The 18,136-nt window shown below is 45.2% G+C and overlaps 1 protein-coding gene across 1 annotated transcript in view; it reads right to left on the bottom strand.

Annotated features, from left to right (window-relative positions):
• Positions 1 to 16,394, bottom strand: part of IRS4 (insulin receptor substrate 4) — a 36,593-nt gene extending 20,199 nt beyond the window's left edge. Inside the window, exons 1-2 of the mRNA XM_051968362.1 lie at positions 15,691 to 16,394; positions 12,937 to 15,561 (exon numbers count right to left, since the gene is read on the bottom strand). Of these exons, the coding sequence (XP_051824322.1) occupies positions 12,937 to 15,561; positions 15,691 to 16,243 (3,178 nt within the window). The 5' untranslated portion in view covers positions 16,244 to 16,394. The remainder of the gene's footprint in view (positions 1 to 12,936; positions 15,562 to 15,690) is intronic.
• Positions 16,395 to 18,136: the final 1,742 nt, after the last annotated feature.

The raw sequence follows: 18,136 nt of genomic DNA, 5'->3' as shown, positions 1-18,136 counted from the left end.
AAACCTGAAATGTTAGCTATTATTATTATAATCATCACAACCACTCATGATTCCAGGCTATGAAGAATATAAACAATTATCATTTGACTACCTAATGTCTACACAATTATAAATCTAATTGGAAAAACAAACAGAAAAAAAATCAACATCTGTGAATAACACTATTGCCACCAAATGGAATATAATTATGCCCTAAACTATGTGGTACAGACAATAAGCATTATAAGAATTCGAAGAAGGGGGAGATGAGTTTTGGCTCATGGAAGAGATAGGATTTGAGCTATGACTCAGACAGGGAGGCTCGAGGTAGGGAGAAAAGAATGGAATGCATGTTCTGGGCAAGGAAAAGGCAGGGAGGTAGGAATCACCATGTCATGTCTGGGGGACAGGGAGGAGACCTGTTGTAACATGTCTGCCTTTCTAGCTAAGGTAAGTTAAGAAACTATCGGTCCCTTTCCAGACCTCTTTGTCCAGTAAAAGATGCCCACAGCAATTTATTGGCATAGAAGCATAAAGGATCCTGAAATGGAAGAGAGTTAACAGAGATCAAATCACACCTAGACGGGACTCCCCTCGACAACATCTTTTGGTGTTCAGGTGTGTCCAATTCTGGGTGACCCCATCTGGGGTTTGCTGGGCAAAGATACCAGAATGCTTTGTCATTTTCTCCTGCAGCTCATTTTTACAAATGAGAAAACTGAGGCAAACAAGGTGAAATGACATGCCCTGGGTCACATAGCTAATTAAAATCTCAAGTTGCATTTGAAGTTGGGTCTCCCTGACTCCAGGGCCTGTGTTCTATTCACTACAGAGACACCTACCTGCTCCCTAAAATCATCTAGTTTCTGCTTAAAGATTTCCACCATAGGAATCAATCTGGAAATTCGGAGGCATCCCGAGCCACCTCTGGACAGGTTTTTTAGTTAGAAGGATTTCCTTCTGTCTGAATCCACAGTTTCTCTCCATTGTTCTTAGCTACACATTTCAGAAGCCAGAAGTTGAATCACAGCCTCTAAAAGGACCACTGATCAAAAACTGGAGTTGACAATCAAGCTTAGTTTATATGTCTACACATAAAAAGAACTTCTAAAGTCCTAATTGCTAAAGCGTTCCTTTTATATTTCAAAAGAAAGATGAATAACAGAATTATACACAATCTATGCAGAATTACTGGAGAACACTTAAGTTTCTAGAGAACATACATTATCCTGGTAATTTGATCAAATATATTTTGACAGCCTAATAAAATGTCATTGGTCAAAACTGGGTTTTCTCTAACTCACACATTTGAACCCTACAGAAAGGGTAAGAAAAATCACACTTTTCACCCCAGTCCAGGCGAGTTTCGGTTCTGAAGGGTTCTAATGGCCAGGAAGTATAGCAACATATATTTGAATAATTTTTACCACAGGTTTGACGTACTGGCACACAAATGTTTTCCAATGCTGCCAATAAAATTGATCAGTTATGTTTATACGATCTTATGATGTATGAAAACATCAAACCGTTTTTCAGCTAAACTATCATGTCCAAAAAGGGCAGATTTTAATTTTCAAAATATATAAAATCCAATTTGCGTGCCTGTCAAAAAAGCAAGTTTGCTTTTCAAGACAATAGTAGAGTTCATATTGCTACACCTTTATTCCTTCTACCTGTCATCCTTTGACCTCAGGCTAGGTAAAACTGAAAGGTAGGAGAAAAAAGCCTGTTCCCTTCCTATTATCTATGTTCAACAGTGTGATGTCTCAAAACCCAACAAGGAATATTAACTCACTTGTGATAATAGACCTTGAAAACTTGGCTTCAGTAATTGGGGACAAAGCGACTTGAGTTATGGACATCCTTGCTTACTATAGGCTACTGACTTCTGTTTTACTTACTTTCCACTGGAGAGTCTCTAGATGGACCCAATTAGCCACACTTAACAAAAAGGAAAATGAGAGATCTCTTGCACAAGCTAGCTTTAAAGCTCTCATTTCCTCTATAGGTCAAATCTTTTTGCTACAATTAAAAGCCTAACTGTTGTAATAGTTCTCAGGTGATCCCTTCAGAGTGCCGCTGCGAGTGAATCGCTGTACTTGCCCCCTCCACTGGGTCCTTTTCTATTATTTCCATTATATCAAAACGTTTCCAGTTGTTGGAATGGAAGGACTGAAGTCAACAATGTAATGGCAATCACTAAGCCTTAGTCTTCATGGGCCATTTCTTCATGGCTCCATGTTCATCTTTTCTGGGGGGAGATAATAGTGACCCTACCAAGTTTTGCTAGGGGCTTTGCTTGACTCTCCACCCCACCTCACTGCCACCTTCCTTTTGAGCAACAGAACCCAGTGTGAGAATCTCTGCCAACAGCTTGAGAGCACTTCTGTTCAAAAAAATGTCGATAGCTTCCAGGAGGTAGGAAAGGACTTTATCCAACTAGCTACAACTAGAATTCACAGCTAGTGGATGTGTGCTTGGGATACTTGAAAAAGACTGAGAAAAGCTCTCTACTTCCCTAGCAAGACTGAAACTGTCAGGGTGGTATAATAGTGAAGTGGGTTAGAGTCAAGTCCTGGGTTCAAATGCTGATTTTGCGACATGACCAGGGAAAAATCATTTAATTTTCCCCAGTCTATTTTTCTTCATCTGAGCAATAGTGGTGATACCTTCCTGGCATGGTGAGGATTAAATAAAAAAATATGTAAAGCATTCTGCAAACCTTAAAGTAGCGAATGTCTTCTCTTATCACTATAGCAACCAGGTAAGTCCAACTAGACAAAGATCCCTGGGCAAATTCGAGCGACTCCCAGCTTCTAGCAGCATGCATGATTCCTGGCAGACAGAGATTAGTGAATGTCTCCTCACCTGTAGCTGGTATGTTCTGATACCTGAGAAGTTGTGGGTCTCCCACAACCCCCTAACCTGGGGAACATCTATCTAAATGACAGCTCCCTCCAGATCCTACTAACTTGTCAAAAAGCCCCTTGAAAACTACCTGGGGCGGGGTGACGTTACTCACTCCATGCTCCAAGGATCTTCCTGAAGCTCCCTCAGAGAAAACTGCTGCTTCAAGTAGTGCATGGGCCAGGCAGGGAGTGTCAATGCTACAAAGCCTGGCATTGGGGAGAGTCAAGTAGCATAGGATCTGGATAGTTGGGCTAACCATGAAAATTTGCAAACTCTTGTCAGGGACTAAAAAATAAATTCTTTTTTTACCCCAAAGTAAATGTTAGTTTTTAGTTTAGTTTTGTGTGTGTGTGTGTGTGTGTGTGTGTGTGTGTGTGTGTGTGTGTGTGTGGAATGGTGGTGGGAAGACTGGCCCAAGTCTTTCCCCCGGAATATCGTAAAACACATATTTTCCTACAAGTACTCTTAAAAAGATGAAGTACTCCTTTAAAACTGGCTTAAACTCAAATACCTCACAATAAAGACACTGTCAAAATTATTTTGTTTTATGGACTATAGTCTGAAATTAATAGGCTATCAATTTGGGCTTAGAATCTTTGCTACAGTGAGACTTTTGTTGTACTGGTATTTCTAGTGAATAAATCTAGCACGGAGAAAGCAATTTGACACTGCCATTATACTCCACTGTGACAGGATTTGACCTGTACAAAATTTCATTAGCCAGGAATGTAATGAACCACATTTTAAATCAAATATTAAATAATGCCACTTTACTTCTGATATTTTATTGACTTGAATATTGATTTTAAAGATCTTACTTTTTTCCCTTCAATAAAAAGAGTGGGGGGACAGGTTTGAAGCGAGGATGGAAAAAAAATCATGTTGGAAATAAGGTTCAGGAAGAAATAATAAGAATGGTCAAAGGCTTAGAGATGACACAAGCCTCACACCTATATCTCACATAAATACATTTTTTTCCTGATAAAGATAAATGGTGGACCAGTGGTGGATTCAGTAATCACACATATATACAAAAGAAATTGATTAGATTTAATAAGACAGGGTGTGATTTGTTACCTAAGGGAGAGTCATCGCTGAATTCGTTGTCGGTGAGAAGTCATTCTATTGTCATGTTAAAGCAAACATCAAAATTAAAACAAAGCTAGAAAAAAATAAGAATGAGAAAAAATAACCACTCAAATTGAACCGATCCTGACCTATTTAAATAAGTTATTGATGAAGAATGGGAAAGGGATGGCGTAAAGGACATTGACATTGATTACAATTATATGCAGAGATTTTACTGATAAAACCCATAGCCATAAGGAAGAGTCCCAAATAACTGAAAAACTGCCTTAGTCTGCAAACAATTGACTTATTTGCAAAAGAGAGTACTCTGCAACTAAGAGCAATTTGTTTGTAAATCTCATGAAAAAGGATGGAGAAAGATTATCCCAAAAGGCAGCTGAGAAGTGCAAGGTAAATGTGAGCAGGTTGCAGCACCTTACAAACAAGGATTTCAAAGAAATGTATGATCTAAAAAAAAAAAACAAAACAAAAAAAAAAAACAGATGGGTTCTTTACATGGCAAGAGATAAATCTATGGAAAACCTACACACTCTTAGTATCCTTGCAATGTGTCAAGAGAGAATGAAGAACATGTTGGGTGGATCCACTGTGAACTTAGGAGAGAATTTAGATAAATATTGTATAAGACAGATAATTGTGGATAATTATCATTTACACTGTTGGAAGGAATACCACATTAATGAGATTAGAGATCCATTGGAATATACAAAAAATGTCATATTCACTACTGTCTCGTTTGAGCAATTCTCTTGCTCTTTATAAGAAGAATAACTTCCCTTCCTTATCCTCGGATGAGGATGGAAAATGCAGAGGATTTTCTATTTCATATTGTTTGAAACTACTGGTTCTATACCATATCGGGACATTAAAAGCACAAGAACGCTGGGTTCAATAGTGCAGATGACCACATTAGAAATGAAAATTTTTCAAGTGCTTGAATTACAATCTAGTTGTTTTAGATATTAAAAAGACTATTCAAGATAATAAATGCCTTTGGGTCATTTAATTGAAATTTTGTTTTAAAGCGTAAGGCCAGATAATATTTCTAGGTCTCTCTTTAGTTGGTTCGAAGAAATAAATATAATTATCCACTCAGGTTTTGATGGATCCGGGATCTCACTAATGTGAGTAGTACTTCTATCAGTGAAACCATATCTACGGGGACTGAACATTTCCTTCCATAAATCCTCCATGAAAGATCTTCCAAATAGACTGGAGATTGTAATATGCATACATTTTATTTTTTTAAATATGCATACATTTTAAGAAGATTGTGAGGGGTGATTTTCAATAGTTGACTATAAAGCAACAAGGCTAATTTCCATCAGCCACCCAAGAACATCAGTCTCAATATTTCACAGACACGCTTTGCCTTTTGAGATTATAAACAGACCATGTAAAACAGTTTAAAATACTTAGGTATCCATTCGACATAAATCAAACAGATCATGAAGTGTGACTTTGGCTATGAGAGAATTTTAGTTCAGGTGTAGGTTAAATATTCTAGAGAAAGAAATCAAAACGAACGTTTGACATACTTAACACCAAGATTTTTCCTGGTTTAATGTAATAGGTATAGCTTATTTTTTATTTTTCTTCTCCTCTTCTCACAGTTTTAGCTGGAGATGGAAGGGCATATAGAAGCCAGCTAATCCAATCTTTTCATTGTTGAACCCAAGACCCACAGAGAGGGAAGTGACTGGCCTAAGATTATACAGGGAGTGAGAGTACTCTTCTGAAGCCACTGTAAATAGCCAGGAAGACAGAGAAAGAAGCCCAGTAAAAAATGATTATGAACTTTTGCTTTCTAAGAGCTTTAATATTCTTTACCTAAAGACTGTGGTCAAGAATGTTTTCATTTGGATTCTGTGAAAATAAAAAGGCTTCTTAAAACTGACTTTCAAGCAAGGTATCACTACATTTACAATTTATGCAATCAACACTGTCACATTTATTTGCACAAAAATCTAAAGTAATTTCATGCATCAGATCTTTACATTGTACCCCACTTCCCCCCACCACCCCTGTGGCATTGGGAGCAGAATACTGGTCTTGGGGAGTTAAGAGACCCGAGTTTGAATCTCAATTGTAACAATGTATTAGCTGTAGGCGAGTCATTTAACCTTAGTTTAAGTTTCCTCATCTGTAAAATGGGGTACCCTTTTGTGCCTCCCATCTTACAAGGAGAAACTTTGTTAAAGGGCTATGTACTTGGACGGCTCCTGGTGAAGTGGTCATTCCCCTGAAGCAAATGATAATGCCTCTGCACTCTGATAAAAAGCCTTCTTGGGTTCCTACCCCTGAACACTTCACTACCCTGAGACAAACCTAGTGATGTGCCTCAGAGCTTGGCAAATCTTTAACCAAACCCATATGTGTCACCTTCCAAAGAACTAGAACCTGCCAGACCTTGTTATCCATTGCAGTACCTTATATATCAAGCACCTCTGCATCCTGATAAGACTATCAGGGCAATAGATTTGAGCTACGAAAATATGGGTTTGCATTCACTTCATAAAGACCAATCATTTTTGCAAGAAATATAATCTACAGATCTTGTAAATCTTGGGAATTTTAGCAGATGCCATTTAATTTAGATAAATATATTTGGGGGACAGAAAAAAATCAATCCCATAAGTATTTAAAATTAAAAAAAAAAGGTGTGGCCAGCTAAGGCAACACAGAGAGCCCTAATGCCAATTTGGACTGCATGGTAGAGGAATAGAGTCCAGGTCTGGACAAATGACTGTTCTGTTATATTCTGCCCTGGCTAGACTATATACAGTTTACCTCTAGATACCACATTTCAGGAAGATGACTGATAAACCGGTGCACAGGAAGACAACCGGTGGAGTAAAATAAAAGGGCTTAAATTTATGCCATAGGAGGCTCAGGTGAGAAAACTGATAGCTGTCTTCGATATGGAAGAGGATTAAATTTGTTTTGCCCGACTTTAGAGGGAAGAACTGAGAAAAATGCATAAAAGCTGAAAAAAGACAATATGAGCTTGATAAAAAGGATGGATTTTCTCCCCCCTTCCCAACATCTAAACCTAGCTCCAAATGAAAGGGCCTCCTAAATCTTAGGGCTGGAAGGAATCTCAGAGGATATCTGACTGCACCCTGTTGCTTTACAGATGAGGTAAACTGAGGTCCAGGGAGGTGATATGACTTGCCCAAGATCACATAGGTAATAAGCATCAGAGATGGGACTGGAACCCACATCCACCAACTCCAGAGTTCGTGTTCCATTCTTCCATTCTCCACCGAGACCAAGGTTCCCATTAACACAGATATTTGTTCTAGCCAAGGCCAGATGCCCATTTGGTAGATATCACTTAGAAGGACTACTTCAAATACAAGCCAGACTAGTGAGCTTCTAAGGTCCTTTTGTAACTCAGATTCTGTGATTCTATGAAATCTGTTGAAACTTCAACCCGAGTAAAATTGTGATTCTCCTCATTTTATCCTCTGAGCATCAAGTTCAGATTTTTCTCAGTCAGGAAAATGCATTTCACTTAAAAAGAGAAAAAAAATCTGCAAGCAAGAATCAATAGACATTCCCTACAAACTTCTTCTAAACAACCTTTTTCTCAACAGGTGAACCGGGGGATGTCTCGGAACACTGGGAGGGAATAGGAAGATTTAAATATTAAATCCTTTCCCAAGTGCTTCAGTAATAAATCTAATGGTATACCACTGAAATTGCCAACTACTCCCTTGCTGTGTACAAAAACTGAGTTCCCAAGAAATAATATCCAAATCAAAATCATTTAAAATCTACCCAGAAGCCCTGCCCAGAATCCTCTGGTTTACTCGAGAGCATTTTTCCTTGCTAAGTATCATCATTTAAGTCATCTGCTTTCCCAATCTGATTTGTGCATACTAATTTTTTTTAATTCTATGCATAGTGGGAAAGCACCCCTAAAAAAAGAAGGTAAACGTCCTCAGTACCTGACATGTTCTACCTGTCTGGAACAGTACTTATCTTACAAGAGCACACCGCAAGTCAAACAAAGCTAAAACCAAAAGCAAAGGGGCTTTCTATTATAAAAACTGCTGGATTTCAGCCATTTCCCCTCCTTAAAAAATTTTGTAAACAAAAGAAAGCAAGAGAACGAAAGCTACTTGAAAAATCACATCTTGCTAATGTGGCCGTAGTACAAAAAGTGCCAGATGGGGTCAGGAAAGACTTTGGCTGCTCTCCCACCTGACACTTACTAGCTGAGTGACCACAGGCAAGCTTCTTAAAGTCTCTCAGCCTGTCTCCTCAGCTGGAGAACGGGGGAAATAATTCTAGAGTGCGTCCAGTGGACCAAAGAGCGTGAGGTTAGTCAGAGGACCTGGATGCCAATATTGGCTCTGACGTTTGCTGCCCTTTCAGGGCTGGGCAAATCATTACCTGTCTGGGCCTCAGTTTCCACATCTGTGAAATGAAGTGGTTGGACAAAATAATCTCTAAAACGCCTTCAGGCATAAGTGATTTTACCTTGAGGAACTACCTCAAAGAGTTTTTGTGAGGAACAAATGAGATAATGGATGCCCAGTGCTTTATAAACTTGAAATCCACAAATGTATTTGTGGATGTATATATGCCTATCATCTCACTGATTAATTGACAGATTGTGATGTGGTAACACTGAAGAGAACACAAGCCCTTTTCCAATTATCCACATTGATCCACTGGCAAGTCAAGCTTTCAAGTTTGACTCTGCCTTCACTGCTCTATTGACGTCTCAACATCTCCTACTCCCTTCTATTTACTTTACATGCAGCCTGCAGGGAAGCCTTTTGAAATCTAAACCCTTAACCATCTTTCCTCTTGCAGGATGAGCCAACGAGAACAGTTCATAGACTGATGCCTGTGAAAAGAGTAATCTATTGCCAGCAAGCACGGAGTGTGCTGAGCTAGGAGGACAGGATGGGAAAACTAGAAAGCCTAAGTAAGATCTTCCCAATATAGCTTCATTATTTTCTTTGAAGTTTTCCAGATGACCAGTCTATATACTCAGTCAGAAGACCACCTAGACATAGGATGATAGCATTATTTTCATTTTGCAAATAACATCCATATCTCATTTGATTCTCATATCTGAGGTGGGGGGTGGAAATCATCACTTTTACAGATGAGGCAACTGAGGCACAGAACACTTAGGTCCCTTTTCTAAAATCACACCACTAAATATTGGCAAAGAAAGAATTTGAAAAGAAAAAAAAAAAGCCCTCAGGCCTTCTGATTCTCCATCCTGCATAAAACACACATTCTACAGCAAAAAAAATAAAATTGATTACCCACATTTCTTTCTCTCCCAATGACAATAATGAGGATTTTACTGTATTTAGAAGCCACAGGGGGGAAAAAAAACCATAACAATACTTGTCCATATGAATCTTTCAAATTAGCTATTTGAAACTCATATCCGAGATGGGGGGGAATCACCACTTTTACAGATGAGGCAACTGAGGCACAGAACAGTTAGATCCCTTTTCCAAAATCACACTACTAAATATTGGCAAAGAATTTTAAAAGAAAAAAAGGCCCTCAGGCTTTCTAATTTTCAGTCCCGCATAAAACACATATTCCACGCCAAAAAATAAAAAAATAAAATTGCTTACCTGATTACCCACATTTCTTTCTCTCCCAATGACAATAATGAGGATTTTACTGTATTTATAAGCCACAGGGGGAAAAAAAAAACCAGAACAATCATTGTGCCTATGAATCTTTCAAATCAGCCATTTGAATCTCATATCTGAGATGAGGGGGTGAAATCATCACTTTTACAGATGAGGCAACTGAGGCACAGAAGAGTTAGATCCCTTTTCTAAAATCACACCACTAAATATTGGCAAAGAAAGAATTTTAAAAGAAAAGAAAAGCCTCTCAGACCTCCATCCTGTATAAATTACACATCACAGCAAAAAAATAAAATTGATTACCCACATTTCTTTCTCTCCCAGTGATAATAATGAGGATTTTACTGTATTTAGAAGCCACAGGGAGACAACAGAACAATCACTTGTCCATATGAATCTTTCAAATCAGCCATTTGAACCTCATTTACCAGATTTTGGGGGAAGGGGAAATCATCACTTTTACAGATAAGGCAACTGAGGCACAGAACAATTAGATCCCTTTTCTAAAATCACACTACTAAATATTGGCATAGAATTTTAAAAGAAAAAAAAAGCCCCTCAGGCTTTCTGATTCTCAATCCTGCATAAAAGAATCTAGTCTTTCATATTCTAATATTGTTTTAAGTTAAAAATAGAAATTGTAATCAAGATGACCAGCTGGTAAATGAATAATCCAACCTAAATTCAACCTTCTATTACTAGCATATTCCACAGCAAAAAAATAAAATTGATTACCTGATTACCCATATTTTTTTTTCTCTCAATAACAATAATGAGGATTTTACTCTATTTATAAGCTACAGGGAAAAAAAAAAACAGAACAATCATTTGTCCATATGAATCTTTCAAATCACCTATTTGAACCTCATATCTGAGATGGGGGGGATTGAAATCACCATTTTTACAGATGAGGCAACTAAGGCACAGAACAGTTAAGATTCCTTTTCTAAAATCACACTACTAAATATTGGCAAAGAATTTTAAAAGAAAAAAAAGCCCCTCGGGCTCTCTAATTTTCAGTCCTGTGTGAAACACATATTCCACAGCAAAATAAAATAAAATAAAATAGATTACCTGATTATCCACATTTCTTTCTCTATGACAATAATGAGGATTTTACTGTATTTAGAAGCCACGGGGAGGGGGGGGGGAACAACAATCATTTGTCCATATGAATTTTTCAAATCAGCCATTTGAACCTCATATCTGAGATGGGGGGTTGAAATCACCACTTTTACAGATGAGGCAACTGAGGCACAGAACAGTTAGATCCCTTTTCTAAAATCACACTACTAAATATTGGCAAAGAATTTTAAAAGAAAAAAAAGTCCCTTAGGCTTTCTAATTTTCAGTCCTGCATAAAACACATGTTCCACAGCAAAAAAAAAAAAAAATAAAATAAAATTGATTATCTGATTACCCACATTTCTTTCTCTCTCAATGACAATAATGAGGATTTTACACAGAACAATCATTTGTCCATATGAATTTTTCAAATCAGCCATTTGAACCTCATATCTGAGATGGGGGGTTGAAATCACCACTTTTACAGATGAAGCAACTGAGGCACAGAACAGTTAGATCCCTTTTCTAAAATCACACTACTAAATATTGGCAAAGAATTTTAAAAGAAAAAAAAGTCCCTCAGGCTTTCTAATTTTCAGTCCTGCATAAAACACATGTTCCACAGCAAAAAAAAATAAAATTGATTACCTGATTACCCACATTTCTTTCTCTCTCAATGACAATAATGAGGATTTTACAGAACAATCATTTGTCCATATGAATTTTTCAAATCAGCCATTTGAACCTCATATCTGAGATGGGGGGTTGAAATCACCACTTTTACAGATGAAGCAACTGAGGCACAGAACAGTTAGATCCCTTTTCTAAAATCACACTACTAAATATTGGCAAAGAATTTTAAAAGAAAAAAAAGTCCCTCAGGCTTTCTAATTTTCAGTCCTGCATAAAACACATGTTCCACAGCAAAAATAAAAATAAAATTACCTGATTACCCACATTTCTTTCTCTCTCAATAACAATAATGAAGATTTTACTGTATTTATAAGCCACAGGGGAAAAAAAAAAACAGAACAATCAGTTGTGCCTATGAATCTTTCAAATCAGCTATTTGAACCTCATATCTGAGATAGGGGGGTGGAAATCACCACTTTTACAGATGAGGCAACTGAGGCACAGAACAGTTAGATGCCTTTTCCAAAATCACACCAGTAAATATTGGCAAAGAAAGAATTTTAAAAGGAAAGAAAAGCCCCTAGGTCTCCATCCTGTATAAAATACACATTCCACAGCAAAAAAATAAAATTGATTACCCACATTTCTTTCTCTCCCAATGACAATACTGAGGATTTTACTGTATTAAGAAGCCACAGGGATGTGTGTGTGTGTGGGGGGGGAACCAGAACAATCATTTGTCCATATGAATCTTTCAAATCAGCCATTTGAAACTCATATCTTGGGGGGGGGGAATCACCACTTTTACAGATGAGCCAACTGAGGCACAGGGCAATTGGGTCCCTTTTCCAAAATCACACCACTAAATATTGGCAAAAAAAAAAAAAAAGAATTTTAAAAGAACAAAAGCCCCTCAGGCCTTCTGATTCTCCATCCTGTATAAAACACACATCCCACAGCAAAAAATAAAAAATAAAATAAAATTAATCACCCCACATTTCTTTCTCACCCAATGAGAAGAATGAGGATTTTTACTCTATTCATAAGGCACAGGAATAAAAAAACCACAGCAGATCTCTTGTCATCATGAATCTTTCTCATCAGAAGTTAGCCAGCCCAAATCAATAATCAATCAATTAACATTTCTTAAGCGCCTACCCAGTGCCAGACACCGTGCTAAATACAGAGTTTATTATTGCTTAATAATCTTGAGCCTTGTTATACCCCTACAAATGCTTGAAATATGAAAATAAACAGAAGTTAGCATTTTCAAACTGAAAAAAGTTTCTAAAACTGATTTTTGGGGGGTCCTCGATTGTAAGAAAACGCAAGCAAACAATATGACTGAGTCTGAAGTCCTCATCCTTTTGAGAATCTAGTCTTTCCTATTCTAATATTGTTTTAAGTTAAAAATAGACTTTGTAATCAAGATGAGCAGCTGGCAAATGACTAATCCAACCTGAATTCCAGTTCCTCTCACTAGCGAAAATCACCAAGGAACTCCCCTAGCCCAGATCTCGCCCAGACAGGCTGAGGACCTCCAACTCTCCCCTAAATCCAATCCTAAAATCGCCCGCTACTCCTCGGCCCGGCAGCCCAGAAATAAGTAGGAAAAGTTCCAAACCTTTTTTCGCAGAAGCACACTGGAAGATGTCACCTTTGGAGAAGTCGATGCTGACATAGGCGCCGCTGTCCCGGGCAGAAGCCCCGTTCCTCTGGCGAGAATTTGGAGCAGCTGGGCCGGCCCCACTTTTACCATCACGTAAATTCAGGGCGATGTAGTTCAGGCCGTTCTGAAAGCCAGCTGAAGTGATTCTGGACATCTTGGTCTCCTCGGAATTCGAAGCACCTTCGCCGGATTTGGACCAGATGCTGTCAAAGGAGGCGGAATTCTGCCATCTGCTATCAGCGAAGAGAGAGGACGAGGCGGCTCCGGCTCCTTCGTGGGAGAAAGTTTCGGAACTGTGGCGCCTTCTGCCCTGTGGGTCGGCTCGGACCACCTTGGGTACGATCGGTGGTTCGGGACTGATGTCGGGGAGGGAGGAGGTGCTGCCCTCAGGAGACGTGTCGGCGATGCGAAGGCGATTTACGGCCGAAGAGGGGCTGTCCATCTTGAGCGGACCGTCGCTCTGGGCGGCTAAAGGCACGGTTGTCGCGGCGGCGGGGTTGAAAGTCATCTCGGTGTAGTCGTCATCCGCGTTGGTCGGGGTGCTGGCGCGGGCGGCGGCGCCGAGGGGGCTTCTGGCGCAGCCCACGCTCAGCTGGCTGCGAGGGGGCTTGGAGTCGGAGAGGGTTAAGGAATTGACCATCTCCTTGGCGGTGTTCAGCGGGTTGCTATCAATGGCGAAGCTCATGTAATCGGCGAAGGGGGAGTGCGCGTGGGCCCCGCAGGGGCCGAACGCAGACGGAGAGCATTCGGCGGAGAAGGAATACGGGGCATGGCCCGCTTTTCGGCTGAAGTCGATGTTGATGTACTCCCCGGGGCTGTCCCCTTCCAGGGCGCGCTCGTAGATTCTGGGCACGCTGCTTCCCCTGGAGCCGAGAGGGAGTTTGGTGGGTCTCGCGGCCCTGCGGTGCAGGAACCCCCCGTCTGAACCTTTGGCCGCTGGCGCTTTAGACGAGTTCTTGGGCGGCGGGGCTTCCTGGTTGACCCTCGGGGCGCTTTCGGACACGGTGCTTAAGAGTCTCCCGGGCGACGCCATCGGGACATAATCGCTGTCATCGTGGTGTTCGCTGATACTTCGGAAACTTTTCGGCAGAGAGAAGAGGGAGCTGAGACTTTTGGAGAAGGAGGGAGGGTGAGAAGAACTTGCCTCCTGAGACTGCTTGGGCGGGAGAGGATTCTGCGGGGACATATCCATGTACTCATTGTCCTCGTCGTCTTGATTAGGGGCTCCCTTCGAAGCGAATCTGCTGCGGGAGCTGCGGCCCGGGGCCGGCGGGACGGCTCTCGGGAACATCATCATGTAGCCTCGGGAGTCCTTCTGAGAGGATGACCACGAAGCGCCGGGCTTTGGGGCGGAAGCACTCCGCGGAGCCATCGGCAAGTAATCGCTGTTGCTTTTGAGGGGAGCGGCGACTCCCGGCATCATGGGCATGTAGCCGTCATCCTCGGCTCTTTTTCTGCCGCGGTTCCGATTGGATCCGTTCTCCCCCAACTCCGCTTTGGGGGTCTCTCTTCCCCGCGGGGGCTCGGAGGAAAACAGCAGCCGAGGGTTTCCGGCGGAATCCTCATCGAAGGGAGTAGTCTGGGTTGTTTTCTGTTGCATGGTTACAGCTGCTGGCTTAGGCAGGGAAAAAGTTTTCCTCTTGAAGAACTTTTCAGCCTCCATATGCTCACCGCCGGCGCTTCTACTGGCGCGCTGCTTATTCATGGACATGTACTCATTGGAACAGTGCTCCTCTCGGATGGGTGGGGTGTGCCCCACGGAATCCGGGGTGTTGCTCCTCAGTCGGAAATACCTCACGTCTCCGGGGCTGGGGCCGTGGTCATCGGAGACGAAGCTTCCATCGCCAGGGGTCCCGCACACGGAGCTCGAAGGCCTGGCCACGCTGTCCGGGGCTGGGCTGGTCCCCGAGGGAAAGGGAGACACGGGCAGGGAGGCAGAGCGAGCATGACAGCAGGCGTTGAGAGCGGCTCGAACGTACCTGCCGCTTTCGGGCCGGGCCACGTTCATCCGCCCGGGGTTCAGCTGCATCAGGCTTCCCGTGACCGTTTTGAAGGGTCTGTCCATGGTGCCTTCGCCCTCGCTGGAGGTACGGAATCGGTAGGTGCCGCTCTTGCAGGAAGGCGGGGTGCTGGCCATGCTGTCGGTGCGGGACCTGCGGGACATCCCCAGGCAGGGCTGCAGGTAGCCCAGGTGCCTCCTGGTGGAGAGGAACGAGATGGGGTTGGTGCAGGACGACTGGCTCTTGCTCCGGGGCCTGAAGTCGGTAAAGGCCTTGAGGGCTTTCATGGTTTCCAGGAAGGTCTCGTGCATATGCTGAGCCACCACCGAGTCCTCCACCTGCATCCAGATCTCCCCGGGGCCGATGGATGACGACCTGCCCACCTCGAGAAAGAAGAAGTGCTCCGAGTGACCGCATCGGCGAATGCAGAGCAGCTGCAGCTTCACGCTGGGAACCTCTGCGTTCAGGCGCACCAGATGCACCTCTTTGCTGGACAGGCAAAGGCGATAGATGCCGCTCAGGTTCTTGCTCTGGCCCAGCCCCTTGGGTTTCACCTGCACCTGCCACACCTCCTTGAAGGCTCCGTCCTCGTCGTCTTCCTCACCTACGGCGGCACCGGCGGCGGCACTGGCACCGGCGGCGGCACTGGCACCGGCGGCGGCACTGGCACCGGCGGCGGCACTGGCAGCCGCACCGCCGCCGGCGGCACCCCCCTCGTCGGTGGCCCCGCCGTCGCCGCCGCCGGCTCCCTCTTCGCCTTCCTCGGTGCCGGTGCCGGAGCTGCGCGTCTTGCTCTGGCCCATCAGGAGACTCAGCGCTTGGTACCAGCTCTCCTGCTCCTCCTCACTCTCGGCCACCATGGCGAAGTAGTCGTCCTTGGTGTAAAGGGCGACGATGTGGCGGTGCTTGGCATCGGCGCGGCGGCTCACCGTGAAGCACTGGTACAGCGGGATAACGCGCTTGGGCTGCACGGCGGGGGGCGCGCCCGTGGAGGGGCCAGCCGAAGCGGCGGCGGCAGCCGCCGCCGCCGCAGCGCGAAGGCTGCTGCGGAACTTCTTCTCGCTCTCGTAGTACTCGAGGCGCGCCGGGGCCAGGCGACTGGCCGTCCGCAGAACGAAGTAGCGTTTGTGGCCATGCTTCTGCTTCCGCAGGTACCCGCATTTGCGGACATCGGCTCCGGCCGCCTGCAGCAGCTGTCTTAGGCCCGGGTCCCCGCGATCCGGGGAGCAGCAGCGGGCGCCGTCCTCTGCGCCCCTCCACATGCCGCTGATGCCTCTGCCTTTGCTTCTGCTGCCGCTGCTGCCTATGTCCCCGCCGCCGGCGCTGCCGCCGCTGCCTGAAAAAAAGCTGGAGCCGGAGCCCGAGCCGGAGCCCGAGCCGGAGCCGGAGCCCGAGCCGGAGCCCGAGCCGGAGCCGGAGGAGCCGGAGCCGGAGCCGGAGCCGGAGCCCGAGCCGGAGCCTCCGCCGCTTCTGCTTCTGCTGCTGCTGCTGCTGCCGCTGCCGCTGCTACTGCTACTGCCACTGCTACTGCTATTGCTACTGCTGGTGATGGTGCTGGTGCTGGTGCTGCTGCTGCTGGTGCTGCTGCTGCCGCTCCCGCTATCACTGCCACTGCCACCGGGCACTGGGGCTGATGTCTGCTTCCCAGCCTCAGTCTCCCGCTCCAGCCGCCACCTCCGTACCCCTCGCTCCCCAGCGGCGGAGTAACTCGCCATGGGGCTGCGGGATCCTTTTAAGGGGCCCGGAGGGGCGGAGGGGGCGGAGGGGAGGAGGACGAGGGGAAAAGGGTCGCTCCCTCCGCGCGTCTCACCCCCTCCCCCGCCCACTACACATAGAGCTCGGCAGCAGGCAAAACAACACGTGACCACGGACTCACGCGGCGGTGGCGGCGGCGGAGGCTTCAGCCACTCAGGCAGAGGAGCTCGGGCGCCGCTGCTGCCACCGCTGCCGCCTCCCGCGGAGGTGTATATGTATGTATGTATGTACGGATGCACGAGTGTGTCGGTGTCGGGGTGCGGGTGCAAGAGGGTGTGTGTAAGTGTGAGTGTGCAAGTGTGCAAGTGTGTGAAAGTAAAGCGAGTGACGGAGAGGCGGTCCCGGCCCCCCGCCCCCCGCCCAGTATTGGCTTTCCTGGCCAACCGAGGCCCGGGAAGCGGCGGAAGGAGGTGGGGCTCCCCAGTCACGCCGGCCCGAGCTGGTTGCTGCAAAGGGCTCGAGGGGGCGGGAGCTGTCCGGGGCCGGGGAGGGGAAAGAAGGGGGGGGTTGGGGGGGAGTTAGGAGCCTGCTCTGGGATTGGTTGGAGTAGAGAGGTTGGGCGGGGCGCCGAGGTAGGGGCAAGATGAGGGCTGGTTGAGTGGAGTGGGCGTGTGTATGTATAGAGGGGGGAGGGGTGTGTGCGTGCATGTGTGTGTATATATATGTGTGTATGTATATATGTGTGTGTGCGTGTGCGTGTGTGTGTGTGTGTGTGTGTGTAAGGAGGGGAGAGAGGGTGGGCGTGGCGGGGCGGCCCGAATGGTCTCTCGCTTGCCTCCGTTGGTTTGTTTGTTAGGCGAAGCGAAGCCAGGTGAAGCCCCTTCCGCTTCTGATAGGCCGGCCGAGAGACCAATGGCAGCTTTTTCTGGGGAGGTGGCGAGCGGGCCCGCCGGAGGAGAAAAAGGGTGTGGCCAGAGGGAAGGGAGGGGCCGGACCCCGGAGAGAGTGGGATCCTCCCAGGCAGGTTCTTTGCGCGAGCCACCCGTATACAGCTGTGTGCACACACATGGGCAAGCCTGTCTTGTCTTCCCCCCCCACCCCCAGCACATACACCCGGGCCCCTCGAGTACCCCGCAGGGTGGATGCATCTCCCGGTCCCCTTCTCTTCCCGCCCCCTCCTCCCCCGCCCTGCCCCTCTGTAGGAGCGGGTGTACGATTCGGTATACCTCTCGCCGCTCACAGAGCCACTCAAGAGGGAACTATAAGGAGCTCTTCGATTCTCTGTACCCCAACCTGAGCTCCCCCTAAACCCCAGAAACACTCTTGATTCTAGATCTCAGCTGGAGGAAGCAGGCACGAAGTTGTTTACATCGAAGCAAAGGGAACTTTTCCAGTATGGATGCATGCCTGCATATAGAGGGAGACACAGGTTAGAGGACCGAGCTCTCTCTCGCATGGAT

This window comes from Antechinus flavipes, chromosome X (genome assembly GCF_016432865.1).
Source record: "Antechinus flavipes isolate AdamAnt ecotype Samford, QLD, Australia chromosome X, AdamAnt_v2, whole genome shotgun sequence".
NCBI lineage: Eukaryota > Metazoa > Chordata > Mammalia > Dasyuromorphia > Dasyuridae > Antechinus > Antechinus flavipes.
Note: the sequence above shows the minus strand (reverse complement) of the source record. Positions and strands in the feature narration are given on the sequence as shown.